General features: G+C 39.7%; 1 protein-coding gene across 1 annotated transcript in view; it reads left to right on the plus strand.

Annotated features, from left to right (window-relative positions):
- The window catches only part of adcy5 (adenylate cyclase 5), a gene marked incomplete at its 5' end in the record, with an annotated part of 70,551 nt that overhangs the window by 35,815 nt on the left and 9,089 nt on the right, over window positions 1–25,647 (plus strand). The window contains 13 exon segments of the mRNA XM_080038201.1: window positions 1,192–1,341; window positions 4,275–4,396; window positions 13,907–14,018; window positions 16,725–16,852; window positions 17,926–18,084; window positions 18,222–18,363; window positions 18,915–19,052; window positions 20,127–20,149; window positions 21,240–21,399; window positions 22,689–22,786; window positions 23,546–23,633; window positions 24,761–24,877; window positions 25,288–25,440. Of these exon segments, the coding sequence (XP_079894327.1) occupies window positions 1,192–1,341; window positions 4,275–4,396; window positions 13,907–14,018; window positions 16,725–16,852; window positions 17,926–18,084; window positions 18,222–18,363; window positions 18,915–19,052; window positions 20,127–20,149; window positions 21,240–21,399; window positions 22,689–22,786; window positions 23,546–23,633; window positions 24,761–24,877; window positions 25,288–25,440 (1,590 nt within the window).

Below are 25,647 nucleotides of genomic sequence, written 5' to 3' on the forward strand. Positions count from 1 at the left end.
TGACACCGTAACACTCTTAAAACGTTGCCCAGAAACCTTTAAATGGCCGGCTGTGGCGGAGCCGGTAGGGCGGCAGTCCACTGGGTTGCAGGGTCGGTGGTTCGATCCCCTGTCTCCCCGCCACATGTCGAAGTGTCCCTGTGCAAGACACTGAACACTGAATTGCTACTGATAGTTAGCTGCACCCTGCGTGGTAGCTGCTGCTTTCGGTGTGTTTGTGTGTGAATGGGTGAATGTGTACAAAACAATGTAAAGCGCTTTGGGTCTGTGAAAAACCAGGTAAAAGCATTATAGAAGTGGAGTCCATTTACCATTTCAAGTGAGTTGTGTGACACAAAAATGTGATGGAGATAAGGACAAACTGGAAAGATCATGTGAAGCTACAGCTAAAAAGTGGTATACTCATTCTATTGTATAGTATGCAACACACCTGGCACCAGATGTTAAGACATGTACAATATGCTTATGGTCTAAAGAACTGAGTAAAGTCCCTATTGAGTGTCTTGCAGTATTAGAGGATGTTAAATTAAGATTTCTTTACATTTACCCAATTTTTTTCATACCGACAGCGGTACTGAAGTAGTACATTTACTCAACTGCACAAGGAAGGTTAATGGCCAACAAGATCGTTCAGCTGGATGTGTGCTAGTTAAAATGCATTGATTGTTCGAGAAAAGATAAAAACTGTTGTAGTTAATGTTGCTAGAAAGCAACAGGACAGAGAGAGAAGGGTAAACGACAAGGTACAAATGTACCCGGATTTGAACTTGGTTGAAAAAAAATAGTATTTGACCTGCGGCTTAAACCTCTGGATGTCTTTGTGCTCTAATTCTTGCCCCTTGGCTGTCTGGGAAAAGATACAGAACCATCGAATATCAGACTAAGAGACTGAGCTGCACTGTCCATGCACTCACACACCTGCAAATACATCCTCTAGCTAGCTGCTAAAAGAATACCCTCATAAACTTTAAGCACTATTACACTTTGAATCCTCCCTAACGGTCCATATGGACAGTTTGGACACTGTGCGATGCCTTTTTTTTATTAATCATTTTGTATCCTAATTTTATCCTCCTTTTTTTTTTAGCCTTTTAAAAATTGTATCTATTGCTGCTGCACTGATTAATTCATTGTATGCAAACAAATGATAAAGTATATTGAATCTAGTTTCTCTGTGATCGTCTCTAACAGATTGTGTCCAACGTGCTGATCTTTTCCTGTACCAACATCGTGGGCGTGTGCACCCATTACCCCGCCGAGGGCTCCCAGAGACAAGCCTTCCAGGAGACCAGGGAATGCATCCAGGCTCGCCTCCACTCCCAGAGGGAAAACCAGCAGCAGGTGAGAGCCAACACACATCTATGGAGGAGAGGCAGGGTCTAAAAAAAGCAACATTAGTGATTCAATTAGATTAACTCGTCCTCGAAAGGGATATGCCACTGAATAACATACGTTTCTATTGTAAGCATATTGCCTTTGAGAAGTGTGTACAGTCTCTTATGTTTTCTGGGTTTTATCGTAGAGTTATAAAAAGTGTGTGACACATTTCAATTGCTAATTTTTTTAAATGTCTATTATTCACATAAATGTTCTTTATTTTATAAACACCCGTCATTTCAGATTATTAAATGTTTTATTCTTTTATTTTTTTCTACAACATACTCAGCCAACAGTATCCACCGGGACACTACTGAGTCATGTTGGTTGTTATTTTCTACTTATAACGTCCAAAATTGGCCCAAAAAACACTGTAGCTAATCATTTGTGGCTGGTCAGTTCAGAGTGCACTCTGTGTTGTAAGGGATGGATATGTAGCTGGGAAACAGAACGTTTTTCATCATCATCATTTCTGGGATCCGGTATTTTAAAACACATATTCCGCTAAGTGGGAGAAGCTTCGGATTTCTGATAGTGTTGTCCTTTCAGTAAATACAATAGCTGTACATTTTGAAATTCTCCTCAGTATTCTAATGGAACCTCAAACTTACCTTTAATCATTTAAAAGTACTTTTTATATTAATATTTATATCTGTAAAGCCAATCTGTGGTGACTTTGTGACAGAGGTAGATTTTTTTTTTGATGATTCAAGACTCAAGGCGTGTAATTTATTCGTCTGTACCTCTTTAAATAATTTTCCTTTTTATATTGATTTACTTTTTTTTGTAAATATTTTTTGATAGCAAAGGACTCAAACAAACAAACCATGTTCACACATTTGTTTGTGTCTGTTTGTTTCCTGGATTTATTTGAGGTACTAGTTGAAAATAATTATTTTTGTGTTGTGCCTTGTTTATGATTATATTGTCCTGTACTGTTGCCCCTGGACGGATGAGAAATGAAAAACCAATAGAAACTTGGTCACGATTATTCTTTTTTTAATAAAAGAGATACAACATCATGTACAGTGGAGGAAATAAGTATTTGATCCCTCACTGATTTTGTAAGTTTGCCCACTTACAAAGAAATGAGTGGTCTATAACTTTAATGGTAGGTTTATTTTAACAGTGATAGACAGAATATCAAAAAGAAAATCCAGAAAATCACATAAAAAAAAAGATATAGATTATTTTGCATTTCATTGAGTGAAATACGTATTTGATCCCCTACCAACAATAAAGGATGCTGGCTCCCACAGAACAGTCCTTTCACTTTAAGAAAGTTCTCCTGATCTCAACTTGTTACCTGTATAAAAGACACCTGTCGTTAACTCAGACTACAACCTCTCAATCATGGGTAAGACCAAAGAGCTCTCTAAGGACATTAGGGACAAGATTATAGACCTGCACAAGGCCGGAATGGGCTACAAGAACATTGCCAAGAAGCTGGATGAGAAGGTGACAACTATAGGTGCCATTATTAGAAAATGGAAGAAGCACAAAATGACCATCAATCTCCCTCGGTCTGGGGCTCCATGCAATGTCTCACCTCGTGGGGTCTCAATGATAATGAGAATGGTGAGGGATCAGGCCAGAACTACAAGGCAGGAGCTTGTTAATGATCTCAAGGCAGCTGGGACCACAGTCACCAAGAAAACAATAGGTAACACACTGCGCCGTGATGGATTAAGATCCTGCAGCGCCTGTAAGGTCCCCCTGCTCAAAAAGGCACATGTCCAGGCCTGTCAGAAGTTTGCCAATGAACACCTGGATGATTCAGAGAATGCTTGGCAAAAGGTGATGTGGTCAGATGAAACCAAGATTGAGCTATTTGGTGTTTGGAAGAAGAGGAATGCTGAATATAACCCCAAGAACACCATCCCCACCGTCAAGCATGGAGGAGGAACCATTATGCTTTGGGGGTGTTTCTGTGTTAAGGGGACAGGTCGACTTCACCGCATCGCGGGAAAGATGGATGGGGCCATGTACCGTGACAAACTCCTTCCCTCAGCCAGGTCACTAAAAATGTGTCGTGGATGGGTCTTCCAGCATGACAATGACCCAAAACATACAGCAAATGTAACAAAGGAGTGGCTCAAGAAGAAGCACATTAAGGTCATGGAGTGGCCTAGCCAGTCTCCAGACCTAAATCCCATCGAAAATCTGTGGAGGGAACTGAAGCTTTGAGTTGCCAAGCGACAGCCTCAACACCTCAAAGATTTGGCGAGGATCTGCAAAGAGGAGTGGTCCAAAATTCCTCCTGAGATGTGTGCAAACCTGGTCATCAACTACAAGAAACGTCTGACCTCTGTACTTGCCAACAAGGGTTTCTCCACCAAATACTAAGCAATGTTTTGATAGGGGATCAAATACTTATTTTACTCAATGAAATGAAAAAAAAATTATATATTTTATTTAGCGTCCGTGATTTTCTGGATTTTCTTTTTGATATCCTGTCTTGCACTGTTAAAAGGATGGACCGCTCATTTCATTGTAAGTGGGCAAACTTACAAAATCAGTGAGGGATCAAATACTTATTTCCTACACTGTAGGCCATCAGTTTGAATTAGTTTGGCATGGCTATGAAATACTACAACACCCATGATGCTCAGCTGTCAGAAGGGTAATTTAAAGCTCTATCTATATTCAGAATGCTTTTTCTTTTGCGAATGCGACCAATGGCAGATTTGTCTGCTTTTCTGTCACCTTTTAAAATTACAAAATGTTTTTATGTACAAAAAAATAATCCTTAGCTTCAGCTCACCACTAAGCAGCACATGTGACAGCACTTAAAGCTTTGGTTATTGGATTTGGATCATTTATGTGGTGTAAACAGGTTTGTAAAAAAAAAATATATACTTTTTTCATCTGTTGTCGTACACCATGCTTTTCTGCAGGAACGCCTCCTGCTCTCAGTGCTTCCCCGCCATGTTGCCATGGAGATGAAAGCTGACATTAATGCCAAGCAGGAGGACATGATGTTTCACAAGATCTACATCCAGAAGCACGACAACGTCAGGTAACACTATAGGCCGCCCCCTATTCAGCACCTACACCAGAACGCTGCTATAAATAACCCATTATTATAGCTACATCTCCACAAAGTCATTTCATGCTCTGTGTTTCGCACACACATAAGAAATATTTCATTTTAAATTTTACACATTCAAGGACTTATTTAAAGTGTGCCGCACATCCAGGATCAGAATAAGAATATGAATACTGTATTTTTATAGCACCTCTCAAACAAATCAGATGTAACTCTAAGTGCTTCACATTGATTACGACGAATCAAGAAAGCAAAATTTATTGCAGACACAAATGCAGGAATAAGCGTGCATAAAATAAACAAAGAAATTATAAACAAGTACTGCAAAGAGTCAATAATATAAATAAATAGAAAATAGAAAACATTTATAAAAATATATAATATGTGCTAATATTTGTCAAATAAAATAATCTATGTGCAGTTTATACAGAAGTGCGATGAAACAGTATGCAGAGCATGTTCAGAGCACAGACATAATATTCTTAGATAAGCCTGAAACTGTAATGCATTAAGTCAGGTGCAGAATCTGTACGTTAATGTGTAGGTGGGGATATGAGTCAGTTGTCAGTGGGGGTCCAGGGCCTTTTTTAATGAGGCTTTGCTGCTGATGGCAAGACACTGCTCTTATGGCCGTGACGTTTGGCATCAAAGAGTTTGTGACTGAGGTTAAAGGGTTCAGCTGCAATCTGTACTGCAGGGTTCAGGCACACACACACACACATACATACAGGTCCCTGGTTATATACTGTAGGCCCCAACAGTGGTGGTTTGTAAGACTGAACATATGACTTGAGTACTGTAACAGCAGGAACATTATGTAGACCAGTTAAGGTCCTTTTTAGATAACTTACTGACGATGACAGGAGGGTTTGTGTCTATTAAAGGGCAAACACTGCCTTAAGAAGTGGGATGTCCTAGCCTTTGGTTTGATCTATTTTATTATTAATTGGTCGTACTTTGAACATAATGTATCATCTTGCTCATAATTTTTAATTTTTTTTACAATGTTCCATTCTTTAACCCCAGTATTAGGATGTATCCAAATCGTAAATCATTTGAATGGCTCCTTCGTGATGTTAAATTTTGGCATCACTGTTTCCCATTTTTCCCCCCAAAATTATACATTGTCCAGTTTAATTTTTTTTTTTTTTTTAATAGAAACAAAGTGTTTTCGAATGTTGGTATGGATGTTTTTGTTTTAAGGGAGGCGGTTCACACGTCATTGCTGAAAAGTGTTAATCCTTTACACATCACTTCTGTGTGTCTGCCTTTTAAAGCTATCGAGCCATCAGCTGGTCAATATGATCTGTTTCCACTTCACACACAGTTTGTACTAAACTTGTGATAGTCACCCAGAGATCGAAGTCAGTAAGGATTGAACAAATGGTAATTTCAATAGTGTTATGTGCCACTGATGTGTTTCCATGGTGTGATACCAGGCTTGTAAATGAAGAGGATATTGACCCCTCATTAATGAACTCTACTCTACCTAGTCGATGCCTTGGCCGGGTTTAGCGGGATGTTCCCAAGCAGCCATTGTTCATTTACTCTCATTGTTCATTCAGATTGTTGTCTTTTTGGTAATTGGCACGCAGGACAAATGTGCAACTGTGGTTCGGTTTGGCACCACCATGTGGAGTAATAAAACCCAGCATCTAATCAAGGATTGTGTGTGTGTGTGTGTGTGTGTGTGTGTGTGTGTGTGTGTGTGTGTGTGTGTGTGTGTGTGTGTGTGTGTGTGTGTGTGTGTGTGTGTGTGTGTGTGTGTGTGTGTGTGTGTGTGTGTGTGTGTGTGTGTGTGTGTGTGTGTGTGTGTGTGTGTGTGTGTGTGTGTGTGTGTGTGTGTGTGTGTGTGTGTGTGTCTGTGTCGGTGTGCATGTGTCGGTGTGCATGTGTCTGTGCGTGCCGCATACTAGCTGCTATTGAAGCTTATCTCTTTGATCATGACCTTTTGAATCCTTAATGGTCAGAGCATAAGGTCACTGAATTGGACAATATGTACGCAATGGTCTAGTTACTTTTTTACATAAAGGTACTCTACATCATTGTAAATGAGAGCCTCCTCTCAATGATCTATCGAAATTAAATGAAGCTTGAATGAATGAATGAATAATTAAAATACACACACTGACATAAATCTATAGGCCTATATTCAAAAGAAAAGAAGGTGAGGTGTTGGTTTTGTGCTGTCGAGGGTCCGACTGTATATTCATTGTGGGAGTAAGGTGGCACATTAGTAGCATCCACGTAGCCTGGCTGAACTCTGTCCTGTGGTCATGGGGTGTGTGGCTAACGGGCAGCTAACCAGGTGTGACTGCAGACTGTAGGGGAGCGGGGCTGTGGCTTTTGGTAATTGGGGCTCCGCTGAGAGGCCGAGTAACAACAGGAAGAGAAGTGACAGCTCCCACTGCTAGAACTAAAGAGTAGGAGGGCAGGCAGAGGGGAGGAGGAGAAGGGGTCTGAAGCTCCTTGCTGCCGTGGTTACGCATTAGAGAGTGTGTGTGTGTGTGTGTGTGTGTGTGTGTGTGTGTGTGTGCGCGCGCGCGTGCGTGTGTGTGTGTGTGTGCTATTCAGGAGCCCTGAGCAATCAAATGTACAGTACATCATTTTTCACAAATGAACCATAAAAGGGGCATAAGTATACCCTTGAGTGCCAGTACTTTTTCTGTTAGTTTAGGGGATAGATTTGTACCTTTTTCAGCCTGCACTTCAGTTACAGTTTGCAGGGGACAAAGCATGTCTACTACTACGACTGTCGAGCCCCAGGTTCAGTTGTGTTCAAGCAACAGTGCGTACAGTCAAGACAATTAGCAGAGGAAAGTCTGCAAGAAATGGGGTCCAATATTCATTTTTGTAATACTTTGGTTTATGACCGAAATGTCTGCAAAACTAATCACATTGTCACAAGCTTTGACTGTTCTATATGTTAATTGCTTACACAGGTTAACTTGCTTAGCTAACATGCAAGATGAACATTACTTAACATCAGCACGTTACTGTGTCCATGCTAGCATGTTAGCAGCATGCTGACGGTTAGGGTTTAATTGAAATGTTTCTGCTTTTTAGTCTTTGGTCAAGTTTGAAGTAAGTTGATTCTCTGAACATATTCCCACAGCTTTGCAACACTGTCTCCGTCTGCCTCTATTTATTTGTTGATGTTATTGTATTAAAGGTAAATCATTTTCATTCGGGGTTTCATCATTTTAGTTTTGAAGGTAGGGCTGGTACCCTGGAGATGCTGTTGAATTTCAACAGATGAATGCATGATGTGTTGATCCTTGTACGTGACCCAGCAAACAAAGATTTAATTTGAATTATAATGTTGGAACCTAAAGGTACAACAGTTCTGCTTCACCTTTCCCTGAGAGCGTGGCATCCCGCTTGTGTGTGTGTCCTCTGGAGTAAAACAATGTCCCGTGGTTTCAGTAATGAGGCCAGTGTGTGTGTGTGTGTGTGTGTGTGTGTGTGTGTGTGTGTGTGTGTGTGTGTGTGTGTGTGTGTGTGTGTGTGTGCGCTGACTAAGGTATTATGCAAGAGAGGGCTTTGGGGCGGATGTTTTGATGCTGCGGGTCGCCCTGTAAGTGCTTGGAAACCATTCAAAAAACACTGTGACTCTAGCTGCTGCCGTTGCTGCTGCTATGTAGGCCAGCCGGCACCCTGAAGAAAAAGACATGCAAAGAACATTGCATAAATCAAGAGCAACTGACCTCGCCTGTGTTCTCTGTGTTTCTAATTGAAGTAGGAACCAGACTTGACACTGCACAGCTAACACACGTGGTGCTTAAGTGTGCATGATGCAGTTACTGTTTGTGTGTTTGTGTGTGTGTGTGTGTGTGTGTGTGTGTGTGTGTGTGTGTGTGTGTGTGTGTGTGTGTGTGTGTGTGTGTGTGTGTGTGTGTATGTGTGTGTGTTACATAAGGCCGTTCTGGCGGTGCTGTTGGAGCCAGGCCCGAAACTGAGAATCTGTCCTGGCTTGCTGAGCAGACAGCAACACGAGTAACAGCAAACATACACAGAATCCAAAATAAATAATGTTCACTGGGCTTTATACACAAGTAAAGATGGGAATAGCAAACTATTTGGCCCATTAATTGTCACACTCTCTTGCTGGACTAGATCAAACACAGCTTGGAAGGATTTGTATATCCATCTACCCTAACAGCTGTCCAAATGCAGGATGTATTCCAAGATTTAGCAGATGAGAGGGAGGGACGCATAAATACACACTGTTTTTCAATGAGGAGAGAACCAGTTTATTCAGTCTTCAAGGTCATCCATGAATCTGAAAGAGAGACAGAGGGATAGAGAGAAAGAAAAGAGCTGTAAAAATACAGACTGTCATGGATATAGGTTCATTTTTATAGGCTACCGTGATAAGTTAATCGAATGTTCTTCTGATGAAGACTGCAGGAAGTTTTTATGAAAATGTGAAAATTATTCAAGGTACTAAAAGTTAACACTAGCCTGTAAACAAGGACATTCGAGTTAATTTGTCATGGATATTATGAGAAACGGATTAATGGAATGATGCAGACAAAGAGAGAAAAAAAGTACAATACTATATAAGCATGCCTTTATGGGATGCTTCACATTGTACCTTTATATACTGTAAAACCAATGCCTTAAAGAAGGCTGTAATAATGTATAGGGCGACCTAAAATTGGAACATACTTTCACTACATTTAACACAGATTACAAGTGAGATCAGTTTTAGAAGGAAACTAAAAACATCAATTACATCATCTCAATGATGATAGCGTGTTTATGTGAAGCTTGACTCAATTTGTGTTGTTTAGGGACATAATGTACACTGCTGCAACGCATCCATTGTTCACTTGTTTCAAACGTTTGAAAGCAGTAGTAAAATATATATCTTATCATATTTCATTGTTTCATTGACAATGTGGATGTATTAATGTAATGTTCAATGTCTTTTTTTTCCTTTTCTGTGGACCCCAGGACGAATAGTTATTACTATGGTGATGATAACTAAGGACTGAATGGGTCTGTGTAAAATTTGGTTATTGGCCTGGGTAAACAGCCAGGAGGGGGGGGCTGATAAAAAGCAGCCGTCTGGTTGGCAGCGCTGGTACCAACACGAAAGGGGGGAGATCGCAGGGTCGGGTAATGCCAGCTTTTGCTCAGCTGAGATTTGAATCAGAACAGATTTCTCCTGGGCCTAAGGCTCTGTTACCATGCAGGCGAAGAGGAGGCCTTAATTACTTCCTATTTGTCTTTTTGAGTATCATTTGTTTTTCAGTTTGTCAGTCTGTTGTCTATGGTGGCCCTGAAGGTCAATACACATTTCCAAAAAAACACAACACTATTTCACTAAACACTTAAACATTACAGAAAACAAAAATGTCCTTGGTTCTGTCCAAACACAAATAAGATTTTTTTATCCCTAACCTTTTTCTGAATCTGTTTTGTGAAATGTCGTGTTTTCAGGGACTTCCCATTCCTATTCTTGATATTGCACGGATGTTGTTGTATCCGTGCAGGATATCATTGCATTACCGTTTATCTAGTTGGGTGCTGCAGACAACGCAGCCTTTATTTCTGACGTTAAAGTGATATACACATTTACACATTTTATGTAAACTGTATTATGATACTGCTATCCCGATAATGGCTTCATAAATAGCACAATGCCAATGCAGCAGCTTGTATGAGGTCAAGAAGATAAACTCTTGCATATAGAGTAAAGTGCTGTTATGACGAGGGGGATTTTTATTGACAGACCTCAAAATCTAGCACTGTGCTATCTGTGTGCAGCCAATTTCTTGTAATATTTTGGAATCTAGCTAACGCATGAGCAAGGCTGCTATTTGAACCACACTTTTGAAAAAATGATTAGTTTCAGGTTTCTGTGCATTCAGCTTTCCTCCTCAAAGTGACTGCCTCTCTTGTCCTCAGTTGAACTTCAATTGATGACTGAAAGCCCTGTTTATCCCCAGCCCTAATCATAGACTTATCCGCGAGGCAATTCCTATTTTCACAGAGCTTAACTGCGCGTGGTTGTCATTTCAAAGTCTTTTCATGCCTTTGTGTTGTTATCAACGTAGAATAATTGCCTCATATCCGCTTGGGTTTGAGGACACAACATAAAAAAAAAAGCCAAATTAACTTGAAGTGCCGCTATTTTTAATCTAATTGGTGGCAACGAAACAAAAAAGTCAAACATCAATCTCTTGTCTGTGAGCCTTCTAACGTCAGCTCAGGATTTCCTCTGCCGTCACTCTCACTTACGAAGGCAAAAAAATCCCCAGGATTTAATGTTGAGTGCTAACGAGTGACTCATCGCCAAGGTAACGATTTAAATGGGACTTAAGTACCCAAGGTCTCTTTCTCATACCCTCACCACCCACTGTCGCCTCTGATGTTGCATCAGGCTGTGGGAAGAGGAGAGTGTGGGGGGAAGGGCATGACAATCACCCAGACAATCTCTACATATACCGTCTGTACTGCCTATGAATAGCCTAAGAGAGGACATAGCTTTCATTCACACTGCAGTTATATACTGTACATTCTAAATAGTATAATCTGTTATTGGATCCCAGAATTCCTTATATATTGTAACCCCGAAAATGAATGAAAAAATGTAAAACTTTGTCACCAAAAAATTGTTATAAGAGAACTTAACATAACTGTAAAAGTACAATATCTACCTTGCAAGAAAAACTTCAATTTATAAGTCATAAAAAAAGTGTTCAGCATGTCGGCATCGGAGACAAACATTTCCATTAACACACACAGTACCTCATTGGAAGACATGTTAAAAAAAAAAAAAAAAAAAAAAAAAGTACTTTATATGAGACAGCTATTCCGCTTGTTGCACTACAATTTGTTTAACTTTTAATTGGGATGCAGACAGCTTTTGCAGACAAATGAATTCAAAGCGAAAGGTAATTAAAGCACTGATTAGTGCATTAATGATTCCATTTAGGCTTTCTAGGGCATGCCATCCTTTTCCTCTCTAACACCCAGCGAGACGGACCTGTCTGTGAGCTCAGACACATTGGTCAGGTGTCTGCTTTCACTCGACCTCCCATGCAACAGTTCACAGAACGCAATCAATTATTCTCAGAAATGTGTACCACAGAGCGGGGACTCTTAATCCTTTTCAGCCTGGCAACCAAATTGAGGAAATTTAAGCATCTTGAAAACAAGTTTCATTAGAACACGTTGCCAAGTCGAGAAAGAGACTGCAAACCCTGAAAAAAAACATATACCCAGAATACAAACTCACACTTTTTTAACGCGCATATTTTGAGATTCATGTGAGCTTGTTCAGTCTGACACCTTTGTTTATTTTTACTTTGAGAGCCACTTCTATACAACCTTATAACTGTTGTGATATCTGGTTTCACAAACTGAAACGATGACAATGCCAAACTGGCAAAGTGTTGTTTTTTATTATGTAACTGGATATGGACTTTGGGATTTTAGAATCCAGCTGTTCACATCAAATAGGATGAGGCTTGTAACATACAGTACATGGTTCAAAGATATTAATCACTCCCAGTATTGTGCATGTTATCATCCAAGCCCAGTTTTCCTATTATATTACATCATAGGGAAAGAATAGGGAAATGGTAATGAAGCCACTTCAGTGTTTGTACAAAGAAGGTAAAAAAAAATTCAATAAAGAATGATACAAAGCCATTTTAGGATAATCGTGCTGGGGAACACTTAGTCTTTTAAAGGTTATACATACAGTATGTTATACGTTAAAGGACTAGGCAGCTTGTGTAAGGGCAGCAGTGGTGTGTATGAATGAGTAGAGTGAATGCGTAGTGTCAGATTATGATAACTGCTCTTCTAACCGCAAATGTAATTGAAGGAGTCAGTTGACAAAGATCAGCTGATGGCCTGTTAACACAGGGCTCCATTCAGATAATATGAGCTACTTGCTTCTATTGCCATGCGATCTGCAACCACAGTAAATAAGTATTAAAAAAATAAATCTGGTATATAATATGATTATAATAGCTATGAAATTACTGAGAAAAGCATTTCAGCTGGTCTCTGGACATCATTTTGGCCCATGGAAAGTATGCGTTAAATCAATAGTATTCACCAGTTGTTCTTGTTTAATGTTTGATTTATATGAATAAACAGTTTTCCCCCTAACTGTTGGACACAAAGTTGGAAGCACCCTATTTTAAAAAAAATTGGGAACACTGCGTCTTGTCCAAACCCATACAGGATTTATGTTAAAGGTCTGTTATGCACAGAGGGAGGTGGATCTTTCTTTCTTTTAACTACGTTTGATCCTTTGGGCACCTAGTTAAGTTCAAGTATACATCTTGTAAAGCTCAGGTAAGCCATTGTCAAAGTTGCTGCGAGGAAGACAGTGTTGTGAAGCAGAAGTAGCAAAAAGACACGAGGCATGGACTGTCTTGCTTTGTGAGTTTGACTTATAATCACATGTTTCACCCCAGGAGGAAATCAGTGACCAAAGTATAAATACGCTCATTGAGGAGAGAAATATCAAGCGTGAGGTGTGACCGTGTGTGGTTGAAGAAGGGTAATGATGCTTCGCAGAACAACGTTAGCCATTCAGGCTCCAGCGTGTGTTTTTTTGTTATCAGTGATTGTACATGCGGCCGACCACTGTCCCCCTCAGCCACTGAGTCAATCACTGTCTCTACCTGATCCCTTTGTCCGTTTGTCTTCCGGATAAAAGGAAAAGATTCAGCTTTGCCAGATCATCTGTGTTGTGCTGGTTTGGGTTGGAAAGGTTAGTGAAAATGCCTGGGTCAAAAAAAGGCATTTGCTGTATCAGTTTACCTTGTTCTAAGGGAAGGGGAGCTAGCTTTTGAGTAACATTGATTTGTTGTGATAAGTTGACAACATACAACAAGTGTAACATTACTTGCTAATGTATTAGGGTTCAGTCTCTCTTTCTCTCTCTCTCTCTCTCTCTCTCTCTCTACATTGTTTAAACATGATGTGTTTGTATTTCGTAGACCTTTTTCTTTTCCTTGTGGCGATACGCTCTTGTACACAAAGGCCGTGTCAAGTAGCCAACGGATTATTGGCATTGTATAACATACAGACATAACTGTACAAAGCCACTTCAACCACTAGCTCACACACCTTTCCCCTCCGTTAATGGCCTCCGTGCAACATCTTGACATGGAGTCATTTAATCACACTCCTCCTCCCTCTCTCAAATCCTTCCTAACAATTTCCTGTATATCTCCTCTTGTCTGCTGTATTAAGCCCAAAGGTCAGAGTGGTTCCTTTTTGCTAATGTCAAGAGTTTTGACATGAAGGCTTTTACGAGCAGGAACACCGAAGGTTTATCTCATGTAGACTGAAGTTACGCACTACAGCTCTAAGTAAATCGCTAAATCATAAAGCATTGAAATGATTAACTATGGCTATATAAGGGTAGCACATCCATGGCAACGGCTATGCTTTTAAACCAAAATGATGAATCCTGTATGTCTTTTCATTGTTTTTTTTTTGCAGCATCTTATTCGCCGACATCGAGGGTTTCACCAGTCTGGCGTCGCAGTGCACGGCGCAGGAGCTGGTGATGACTCTTAATGAACTCTTCGCCCGCTTTGACAAGCTGGCTGCGGTAAGAATGCAATCATTCATCATGTACACAAAGGCCACACATTGAAATTTTCGTCACATTTTTTGTGTTTTTTATTCCATGACACTTTAACTTTGTTTAGTAGAGAAAGTATGCTTTGATGTTTGAAGACACATCAGTCTAATCATATTTCTAAGAAGTTCCTAAGAACATTTCCCCGGCCCTTCTGGTGTTTGTAAGAACAGTAACTCAGTTATTGAGTACAATTGAGTTAGTCACCTAAATAGGCTCACTGATCATATTTGTTTGTGGCTTTTTATGGGAATGTGGATTTTGCTGATGAATTTGCAGCTATTGGTTTGCAGTGTGGTTGCAGTGGTCTGATCTTAACTTCGAGCACAGTTACGTATTTGTCTCTCTCTAAAGCATAAAGGAATACTTCACCCATACGGAAGCGGCATTCTATCATTATAAAATCGCTATTATAATATAATGAATGAGGTTTTTCTTCCCTCAGTCTTTCCTCAGTCTTCCCTTTGCCCAGCTGTCCTGTTAATCCTAACCCTACATTTATACTATTGTGATGTCACACTAGTAAAATATAGGGTTAGACGGTGAGACCATAAAACACTCTATCTGCCTTTCCTCAGGCTAGGATGAACCGATTTCAAAAAAGTTTGAACATTTATTCTACAAAGGATGTCAGAGTTCAATACACCTTCATATTCCCACTGGTGAAGTAGGTCTTTAAGGAGCTGTAGATGGGACATACTCTTTTGAACTTTCTCCACACCAGGAGAACCAGAGAAGAAAAAGCTGTTTTGATTCTCCTTTGTAATGGAGGGTCAGTAGCTGCATGGCAAATAAGAACCTTGAGGAGTGATATCTATACCATCTCCACTGTGTACTTAATATTTGATGTGTTATTGAAACAACGGTGATACCGTGCTAAATGAATCATGACATACTAGTTCTTGTCTAGCAGGAGTGTAAGCAGCTTAATATTTTAGGTACATGTTGAAAGAGGGATGTGCCGAGACACTGATCAGACCAATTATTAAGAACACGTTTCATTAAATAGGAATTGAGATTTCAGAGAAAAGCAAACGACTCGATGTTAGACATAATATCAGAGAGTGATGCATGTTCAACTTAAGTTATACCAGTGTGTGTTGAATCTGAATCTGCTCATTTTTTAATTTGGTGACCCTAATAACTAAAAATAGCTCTAAGCATTTGGGGGCATCTTAAAGGGAACTCCGAGGAACTTCAGTTTGTTTTATCTACTGCACCCCCTTTGGACAAAAGCGGTAGTGTTTTTACTACACCAGCTTTAGGTTCTGGATGGGCATACCCATGACAAAGGCATTAAGAAAAACAAAAAAAACAGCATTCTTTGCACTGATGGTCACGTTTGCTGTTACATGTAATTTATGATCATCAATGGAACAATTTGACTGTTTCAGAAATATTTAAAAGTTCCTTGTAGCACCTTTTAAAGACAGCTAGAAAATAAATATCATCTAATAATGCACACATAAATGTGGACAGCGTTCTAGTGTTATGCGGGAAGCTCCAAAATATCAATTTTTTTATCTGCCATCTCTATCCTGTAGCCAAACATGTATTTTCAGAACATTTCCAATATCTGTAACACTGGTTCATGAGCGGCATTTTCATGAATATTGATTTTTTCCCCCCTGTTGATACTTCCTCTTATCCAGAAGCTTCATTGTTTGTCCAGCTATTGCTCGATGTGTGTCATTTGGTTATGAAAGGTGAAATGATATGCTAATCAATATTTATGAGTGAAACGGGTATAATGGCATTATAAACCAGAAACGTTGCTACTGACACTTTTATATCCATGCCAGATGTACCCTGTATTTTGTCACACGCACACACACACACACACACACACACACACACACACACACACACACACACACACACACACACACACACACACACACATTCCCTGTCTGTGCTGTTTGCACAATGGCTCTTTTTGTATTTTCTCAGAAACATGTGCTATAGAGATACTCAGGTGGCTATCATGAGACACAGTGTTCTCCCAAGCTCTACAGATCCACACACACACACACACACACACACACACACACACACACACACACACACACACATACACACACACGTAGTGCTACACACAAACACACACGTCTCATCTGAGTTTCCACTCATTTCAGTGAACGTTTTGCCTCATTTGCCTCCTTGCCCCTTCTCACATGTTTTGATGGCCCCTCTTAATTGGCGTGTTATTTAAATAAATCAGAGCATGACCTATTTTCTTTCTATTTAAAGTCATCCGAAGAAGGTATTTTTAATCAGAAATACCATAGTTCAAATAAAGGGCGGCTTCTGCACACACACAAACACAAACACACACACACACACACACACACACACACACACACACACACACATACACCATATTATGTTCGCTGCAAGTATGCTGGGATGCTAAAGTATCAGGTACCCTTTAGTAATATCTTATACGTCGTCTCCACCGAGCAGAGCGGGTCGGGTCTTTGCACGCGGGTTGGATTTTTTGGTCCTTAAACTTGCCATTACTGTTTTTTTTCTTTTTTGGGACACTTGGGGGCAGCGGAAACAAGTTGTTAACATACATTTGAAATTAGCATCACATTATAAAGTTTGACATATCAGTACATGTGATTGAGTACACACAATCAATCACATTGTAAATGTTTTTCCTTTCCCTGACAGGAGAACCACTGTCTGCGGATCAAGATCCTGGGAGACTGCTACTACTGTGTGTCCGGGCTGCCGGAGGCCAGGGCCGACCATGCACACTGCTGCGTGGAGATGGGAGTGGACATGATAGAGGCCATCTCGTAAGTTGCACCGGATGCTGACGTGTGACTGCATTCAATGTCACTGTATTTGTTTAGGGTTGGAGGTTAAAGTTCAAAGCTTGAGGGCTGACATGGTGGTGCTGAAGGTTGTATAATGTCCTTTACTCGCTCCCCAAATAGTCTGCCTGCTCCTCAATGCTTTTGATTTTTTTTCCAACAGTGCCCCAAGTTTCTAAGCCCTCTCAACTGATCTGTCTGTTAGTGTACTGTTGTCCCATCTAATAATTCATCCATCTGTCCATTTTCTGTAACAGCTTTTGTTGTCCAGCATGCACTGGGCTAATGCATCAAGGAAGTTTTGGACATTTTGTTTTGGACACAGACCACATACAAGGGGAAAAGCCATACTGGCTGTGTCAAAAATGTTTCCAAAGAATGGGGATTTTTTTTTATAAGATAACTGATTAAAAGAGTAATTACCAAAGTAATCAATCAAGCTAAAATGTCCAATATTTGTAGGTTCCAGCTTGTCAGTTGAAATGTCCTTGAAATTTTGGACTTAAGATGGGATCTGAATGTACTATTCCCCCTTTCTAGTGGTATAACTGTAACATTTTGAATAAGCAGCACATCACTGAGCTTATTCTAGTCGCAGTAATCAGCATATTTTCTGTTATCTAAACATAACAACTGCATGGTTAAAGCCATTGGTAATGCATTCTTTCCCTATCTTTGACAACCAAGGTCATTCATCTGATTATTAAAGGCTGCTGTCAGTCTACAGTCTGTGGCGAGTAGTAGAAGTAATGATTTACCTTTAATCAGAAGTTGTTTATGCAGGATGCATCTTCATTGTTGTCCAACTATTACAGACAGAAGCATTAAAGTAGGAAATTCAACTAACAGCCGTTCCTATGTTTTCAACCTTTCTTAATGTGCTGTTTAAGTGTTAAGAGCAATATCGTCAGAAACATACTGAACAAAAATTATGTTGGAAAAATTCAAAACAATCATTTTGTTGATTAATGTTTGCAAATGTTTTTTTGAGTTTTTTTTTTTACTTTAAGGATCAATTACCATAATTGACTATGATGTTTTGTTTTGTTCTGCAGGCTGGTACGGGAGGTGACTGGCGTGAACGTGAACATGCGCGTGGGCATCCACAGCGGCAGGGTGCACTGCGGGGTGCTGGGACTCAGGAAGTGGCAGTTTGACGTCTGGTCCAATGACGTCACACTGGCCAATCAGATGGAGGCTGGGGGCCAGGCTGGGTATGTCTCTCTCCAGTTACAGTCAACTTCAAACTAACCAACTACACACTCATCTGTTTCACTGAAACGGTATGAACTGCCTGTTTCCTTGTATAGTTGAATATACGGTATTTAATATTTGTGTGTTTTTTTTCCAGACGTATCCACATCACCAAAGCCACACTGAATTATCTGAACGGGGACTATGATGTGGAACCAGGATCAGGGGGAGATAGAAATGTTTACCTGAAGAAGAACAACATAGAAACCTACCTCATTTTGGGCTGCAGTCAGAAAAGGGTGCGGGCATTAACATTGTACATAAGGCCAGATTCAAAATAAGAAGATTCAAGACTATATTTAGGGCTTATTTTTTTTCATTCTTTTTCAACCATTAGGGGGCAGAAAAACTCCACAAAAAGCAGACAGAGCCCTGACCCATGAGCACCTTTAAAAGTTGTCATGGTTACTTTGTCAGCAAACATTATACTTTAATCAAATAAAGACAAATGTTTTTATCCAACTCAAGTCGTGTTTCTATACACTTGATTGATCTAATTCCAACATTCTCAATCCTTTTAGATCTTTTCTGGTCTCCATAGACTCCTGAGAAATATATCTGACTCTTGGGTAATCTAATTGGATAAGAGCAAACTCCAACAGAAACAAACAGTACTTTAGTGCTGTAAAAGCAGAACAAAATAGTCGCTGCGCTAGGTTGTTGCCAAACTAAACAGAGATTTTTTTTTTGTCTGTATATGAAGTTTATCTTTTGCTTTCTTTATCCAGACTCCTTCAAAACACAATTATTATATTCTAATATCCATTTCTGTGTCTTTTATTTCATACAGAAAGAGGAAAAGGCCCTGATAGCCAAAATGAACCGACAGAGGACCAACTCAGTCACCCACAACAGCGGCCACTGGACCGACCGTCCGTTCTACAACCACCTGGGCGGCAACCAGGTCTCCAAGGAGATGAAGAGGATGGTGAGGAAAATTTAAATGTAATGGTGTCATGACCATCTGCTGTGTAGGCCTGTCTGTGTTAGTGAATCCTTTGCCAATATCTCATCACAGTTCTCATTGGTTGACGAGGCAGACACATTGTCAACCCATAATCCTTTGAGCTGCTGTGCTGATAAGCAGCAGCAATGGCTCTTCATGGAAAAAAATTATCCCACGTTTTCTCAACACCAAACCTCTGTATAAACATTTAAAGTTGTATTTTTTATTTGCTGACTGTATTACACCACTTTTTCTTTTTGTTTATTCTAATATCGCCAGTGATATCTCCCTCCATCTTGCCTATGACTCTCTCCCTCTCTATCTCTGCTCATGAATCATGCTGCAAAGCTCATGGGACATCATTTTTTTTAAATATTTTTATGGGAGGGAGGGATGTTATGGACAGATATTCTCCCTTGTTGTGTCTATCCTCCAAACACATATGGAGCTGGTCAGTGGAGTGTGAAGGACTTACTGTAGGAATTCTCACTTTCCTTTGCTTCTGTTTATTCCACTACTCTCATGTGCTAAAAAAACAAGACAAAAGAGTGGAACAAGCAGGAACTCCAGTATTTGAGGTTTCACACTTGAAATATTTTAATATTTTTAATTTTTTTAATTATTTAGAGATGTCACATTTGGACGCTAATTTATTAAGTTAATGAACATAATTGTTACTTGCAGCACAAGTTTCATTCTTTGCATAAAGTCAGCTGCAGCATTGATATTCATGTGTGTATCCAGAAGAGGGAGCTAGAGAGATGCATTAACTAACTTCATTGTAACACAGTTAGATGTTGACATTGATATATTCCTTAACGGTCTACTGGGCACAGTCCCAAGCTACAGTAGCATGTTATTATAATCCTTATATTATACAAGTTTCTCCAATTTAAGATATTCTCCACAACAGTCTTAAACCATGAAATGCTAAATTTCTTCTGTCCATTATTCATTTATTATCTGGAAAATGAGCACCAAAAGTTTCTGAAGCCCAGTTTCAGTAGAAGTTACCATTCCTTGCTAATGTCTTTTTCCCTCTTCTCTGTCTTGCAGGGCTTTGAAGACCCCAAAGACAAGTGAGTAGTGACATGATCTCAACCATATTGTGCTCCCCTTCACCCTGCTCTTCCCAGTATGTTTCTGTCTGTTTGCCACGGATATATCGACCTTGCTCTTACATTAGGCATTGGACATCCTGGGGGAATAAAACAAGAATCAATGAACCACTTTGAAGTCAATAACAATGAGCCCTGAAAGGAAATGCACTTGGCGCTTGTTAATGACCGGTGGAAGGTCACAATTAATTACTTTTTAAGTCACGCTTCGAGCCACAGTAAGCTGCTTTGAATTGGTATGAGTCATATGACAGTGACCAAATGAGGTCCCATGTTAAGAGATCAATTTAAAGGGACAGTTCAGTATTTTTTAAGTGGGGTTGTATGAGGTACTTATGCATAGTCTGTTGCCTTATGGAGATGGCGATCACTAAAATAAGGAGTTTGCAGACTTTGCTGTAGCTGATGTCAGCCTTTTACTTTTGCAGAGGGGGCCAGCTGAAAAAAAAGGTTCCGCCAAGTGTATACAGTAAAAATGCTTACCTAAAAAAAGTTTGGCCATGTATTACTAAGCAAACTTGCGCCGGTGCAGTATAGAGTATCAGTCTGCAAATAAGCAGTGAAAAAAACCTATATATATATATATTTTTTTTTTAAAGTAAGCATTTATATATTTTGTGAAAAAGCATTTTTCTGCTGGCCCCTTCTGCAACGATACATGGCTGACTTCTGCTACAGCGACATCTCCCGAAACTCCTTATAGTGACTGCGCTGACAGCCATCTCCATAAGGTAACAGACTGAATATGCCCATACAGTACCCCATACAACCCCACTTCAAAAATACTGGACTATCCCTTTAAGGTTTGTGTACACTGAACATTTTAACTGTGTGAATAAGCTTGAAAGATCTTGGAGCTACACTTTAATACCAAAAATAAAACAATAACTTTCTTTCCTGATAAAAGTGTCGAGGAGACAGTGAAGCTTATTGAGGGCGTAGGGTTGTATCCTGATATAGCAGATAAGATTTGCAATTATTGACGGTGTTTTTTAGTTTTCAATCATCCTGAGATTTAAATGTCACATGGATTTCGTGTTCTGTTATTCAGGCATTTCAATTTCAGAAACCAGCAAGAGAACATGAACCCAGAGGATGAGGTGGATGAGTTCCTGGGCCGGGCCATCGACGCACGCAGCATCGACCGCCTGCGCTCCGAACACGTCAAGAAGTTCCTGCTCACCTTCAGAGAACCTGACCTGGAGAAAAAGGTTTGGAAGTACACAAACAGACTCATACACACACACACACACACACACACACACACACACACACACACACACACACACATGTTTGCATGGCCATAATTGTGAGGACACTCATTAACATAATGCATTCCCTAGCCCCTTACCCTAACCCAAACCATTAAAAATGAAATGCCTAATCCCAAACTTTACACTAACCCTAACCTAAACCAGATTCAAAATCCCTTCAAATGTCTGTCCTGAAGTGAGAACCGACCAAAGTATCCTCACTATCAAACACTCTTTAAGGTCTAAAACTCAAATTGGTTCTCACAGAAATAGTTGCACACGCGCACACACACACACACACACACACACACACACACACACATTGACACGCACACATTGACATGCACCGCCAATATAGCAGCAAATAATTGGCCGTGACAAGAAATCTTCCCTGTGGAAAAAGCTCTCTCCTGCTAGCTCTTTTCTATCCCTTGAGGAAGGCAGTCAAAGCAAACTATGACAGAGAGAGGGAGGAAAGAGGCTGTTAGAGCCTGAGTTGTTTCTAAAGAGTTTTGGAAAAAAGGGGAAAAAAAGTTGATTTAACTTTTGATATTTCTTCCCACATGGAAATTAAAGAGTGAAACAGATCTTTTTATTTTTTTTGTGAGCCTCTAGTTTTTTTTGATCAGTTCATCTCTATCTCTGCAGCCTGCAGTTATCTCGACTCATATACAGCATCATTATACTATGGTTTTTGATCCCAGACAAGGCAACAGCACCAGTACATAGCTCACAGCCACTGTCTGAGCTCTCTGCACAGCTGTTTTTAAGACACATGGGCCATTTTGGTTCTCTGATGATGTTAAAAAAATAAAATTGATCATTGATGTTTTTTTTTTTTTTTTTTTTTACACTTTGGAGATTTATCTCTTTCAACTGACAAGCTTTTAATTTATTACCAAACAGTGTAGATAGGTGGTCTTTACTCGACAGCAACACCATAGTAAATCAGTGTCTGCAGCCAGTTAGTAATACGAAATGACAGTATACATAAATGCATAAAAAAACTGATAATTTAGCTCAGTTTTACATCATTCGTCCTTCACAGACCAAAGTCAAGTTTTTATTTTTCGGACACCGCTGGAAAAAAATAAATGTGTCCCTTCGCTGAAGTAATGATTCAGATTTTACATTTGACATTTTTGCATATTTTTCCAGCTTATCTTTTGAGTTTGTTTTCAGAAAGACAGAAAGGGACCGACGTGTGTGGACAGACGTTAACATGCTGCTTGTGTCTCCTCTTGCAGTACTCCAAACAGGTGGACTCCAGGTTCGGGGCTTATGTGGCCTGCGCCTCCCTCGTCTTTCTCTTCATCTGCTTCATCCAGATCGTCATTGTGCCACCGTGAGTTCAACACTTTGAAAAACACTCTCTCTCTCTCTCTCTCCTGTACTCAGACTATTGTCCCTCGCCCATGTCTCAGTATTGATCTCCTGTATCCCGTCTCTTTATTAACCTTTCTCCTCGGTCCACATCACACGCCTCCTGTCGTCTTTTATTCTTGCCGTTACCGCCCAGTCCCTCCCTCCCCTGTCTCCACGGCAACTCATCTGTCATTGTTTTATCCGTTTCCCTTAATCATTTTTCACTGTTCACACTTTCTCTCCTCCGTATTCTGTGGTCTTTTCCTGCTATTATCATTAATAATAAAGGCATTAAGAAAAACTATATCAATATCATTCTTTGCACTGATGGTCTCGTTTGCTGTTACATGTCCTTCATGATCATCAGAGGAAAATTAGACAGTTTTAGAAATATTTAAAAGTTCCTTGTAGCACCTTCTAATCATTGAAAGCCTTTGTGTGTTGATAAAGTTGCCTAAATAGGAACACGCGTTGTAAATTAGCTGTAAACTCTCCACAGCACATCAATTGCATTCTTTGCATTGGAACTATGTAAAACGTCATCGTCCCTATTACTAAAAAATCTAATTAATCTATTTTAAAAAAGCAATCAAAATAAGTACATATTCCTGCTATCTTTATTACCTCTGACACAGACGCAGTCAGTGGAATCACAAAAACAAACAGTCCAGCTTAAATTACAGTTATAGGAATACACATCATCTGTATACAATGACACCCTGAATGTCTCCCCATGCAGCTCCAGTTTGATGATCAGCTTCTTCGTCACGGGTCTCGTTATCCTGACGGCCGTCATGTTCGTCTCCACTGTGTACTGCTGTTTCGGGGTGAGTAGCCTGGTGATGTGCCTGTGTTGTTATAAAATGAAATTGCCAAATACACTTGAACCCCTTCTGCAGATCTAAATTTATTAGTCTCTTCTTGAGTGATGACCAATCAATTTTTTTTTAATATATATATATTTTTTGCCTCTTTTGATACATTTTTGTGGAATATTTATCTCAGATGTCATCAAGAACAGATAGGGTCGGTGTCTGGTTCTTGTTTCTTTTGGTTTTAACTATTGCTGTCACCGAAGCCTTAGAGTATTTGTCCTGTGTCCCACTCACTTCAATAGAAGATGGTATGACTCACAAATTTAAGAATGGGTTTCCTATTTTTGGTGGGGACCACTTTGTCCGATCCAGAAGGCCAGAGTGTATCTTTTGCTCAACTTTGCCTCACTCTTATAAGAGTCACTTTGCTAAATATATATTTATGACGTACATCAGTATCACGGCATCACAGGCTTTTTTTGGGCCAATGTATGGCGGTAAACATTGAAGGGCTTTTATATTTTTGTTGTATGTGTTTGTTGTGTGTGTGTAAATAGATACAGAGCACACACAACAGGAAGATAGCACAGGGCTCTTGTTCCATCCATTTCTCTCTCTTAGCGCCTGCTGACGAGTCATGAGGGACATTAGTTATATTCCAAAGAAGAAAGCAGAGCTGCTGTTGATGGTTTTCACCGATGAGTCATGGTTCTGTTTTGAGAAAAAGAGAGAAAAAAGGATGTCTCGTTGTACATCCTTTGAACTCACAGAGGGGATTCATTCATGTGTGTTGTCTGATAAAAAAAAAATAGCAAAAGTAGACTAAGATTGTCTGAAAATAGACACATTTACACTGTAAAAAAAATAGGACATTTTACTTTATATTCTGTAAAAAGGGACACAATCCTCTTTGCAGATATATACCATAAAAATGTTGAATAAAAATACTTTGTAATAAATGTGGAGAATTTTAACCTTGGACTATCAACAACACTACTAAATTACCATATAAATTGTAAGCTGAAAAAGTGATTATGGGGTTTAGTAACACTTTAACAGTCAAATAAATAAAATGAATTAGAATATTATTTGACTTAATTCTATTATTTTTGTACCTTTTTACCCATCCTTCCTGCCAGCTGTTCCCAGTGCCTCTGCAGAATCTCTCTAAGAAGATAGTCCAGTCCAGACTCAACAGCACCCTGGTGGGCGTCTTCACCATCATCATCGTCTTTCTCTCGGCTTTCATCAATATTGTAAGTGTTATCTTCACAGAATTCCCAAAAGAGCAATATTTTTCTACCCATAGGACAATTTTCTGATGATTAATTTGTAATCTTGTTAAAAAAACTCACATATTCACTCAAATCACTGAACTCATAGCATTGTAACTATATTCCAAACTATATTCTATAATTAATCGGACTTATGAAACTTTTTTGATCGATTTTGTTTTGTTTTGTAAAATCAGGTTTTGCAACTGTTTTTGTTTTGATATTTAAATAAAATTTTAAAAGGGCAGGCATGATAAACCTCGGCTTCAGCCTACACCTTTTCAGCCAATGATGTATGTACTCTGCTTTGCTATTATACATAAATGACCTACTGTGTTTCATAAATTATTATTATTATAGTGTTATTCTGAATCTCCTCTTACCTCTTGCAGTTCACGTGCAGTAGTGAGGACCTGCAGAGCTGCATGAGGGCGGAGCTTAACCTCAGTCTGAACAGTGTGAACGCCTGCCACGCCCACATCTTCAGCCTGGACACACCAAGCAGCCCGTGTGTGGACAACGCTCTCATCTGCAGCTTTCCTGAGGTACAGGTTTGCCTTTTTTGATGTGTGTGTGTGTGTGTGTGTGTGTGTGTGTGTGTGTGTGTGTGTGTGTGTGTGTGTGTGTGTGTGTGTGTGTGTGTGTGTGTGTGTGTGTGTGTGTGTGTGTGTGTGTGTGTGTGTGTGTGTGTGTGTGTGTGTGTGTGTGTGTGTGACTGTGAGCGTTTTCTTTTGGACTATGGTATTTCTGGT

This window comes from Ammodytes marinus, assembly GCF_949987685.1.
Source record: "Ammodytes marinus genome assembly, chromosome: 12".
Classification (NCBI taxonomy): Eukaryota; Metazoa; Chordata; class Actinopteri; order Uranoscopiformes; family Ammodytidae; genus Ammodytes; species Ammodytes marinus.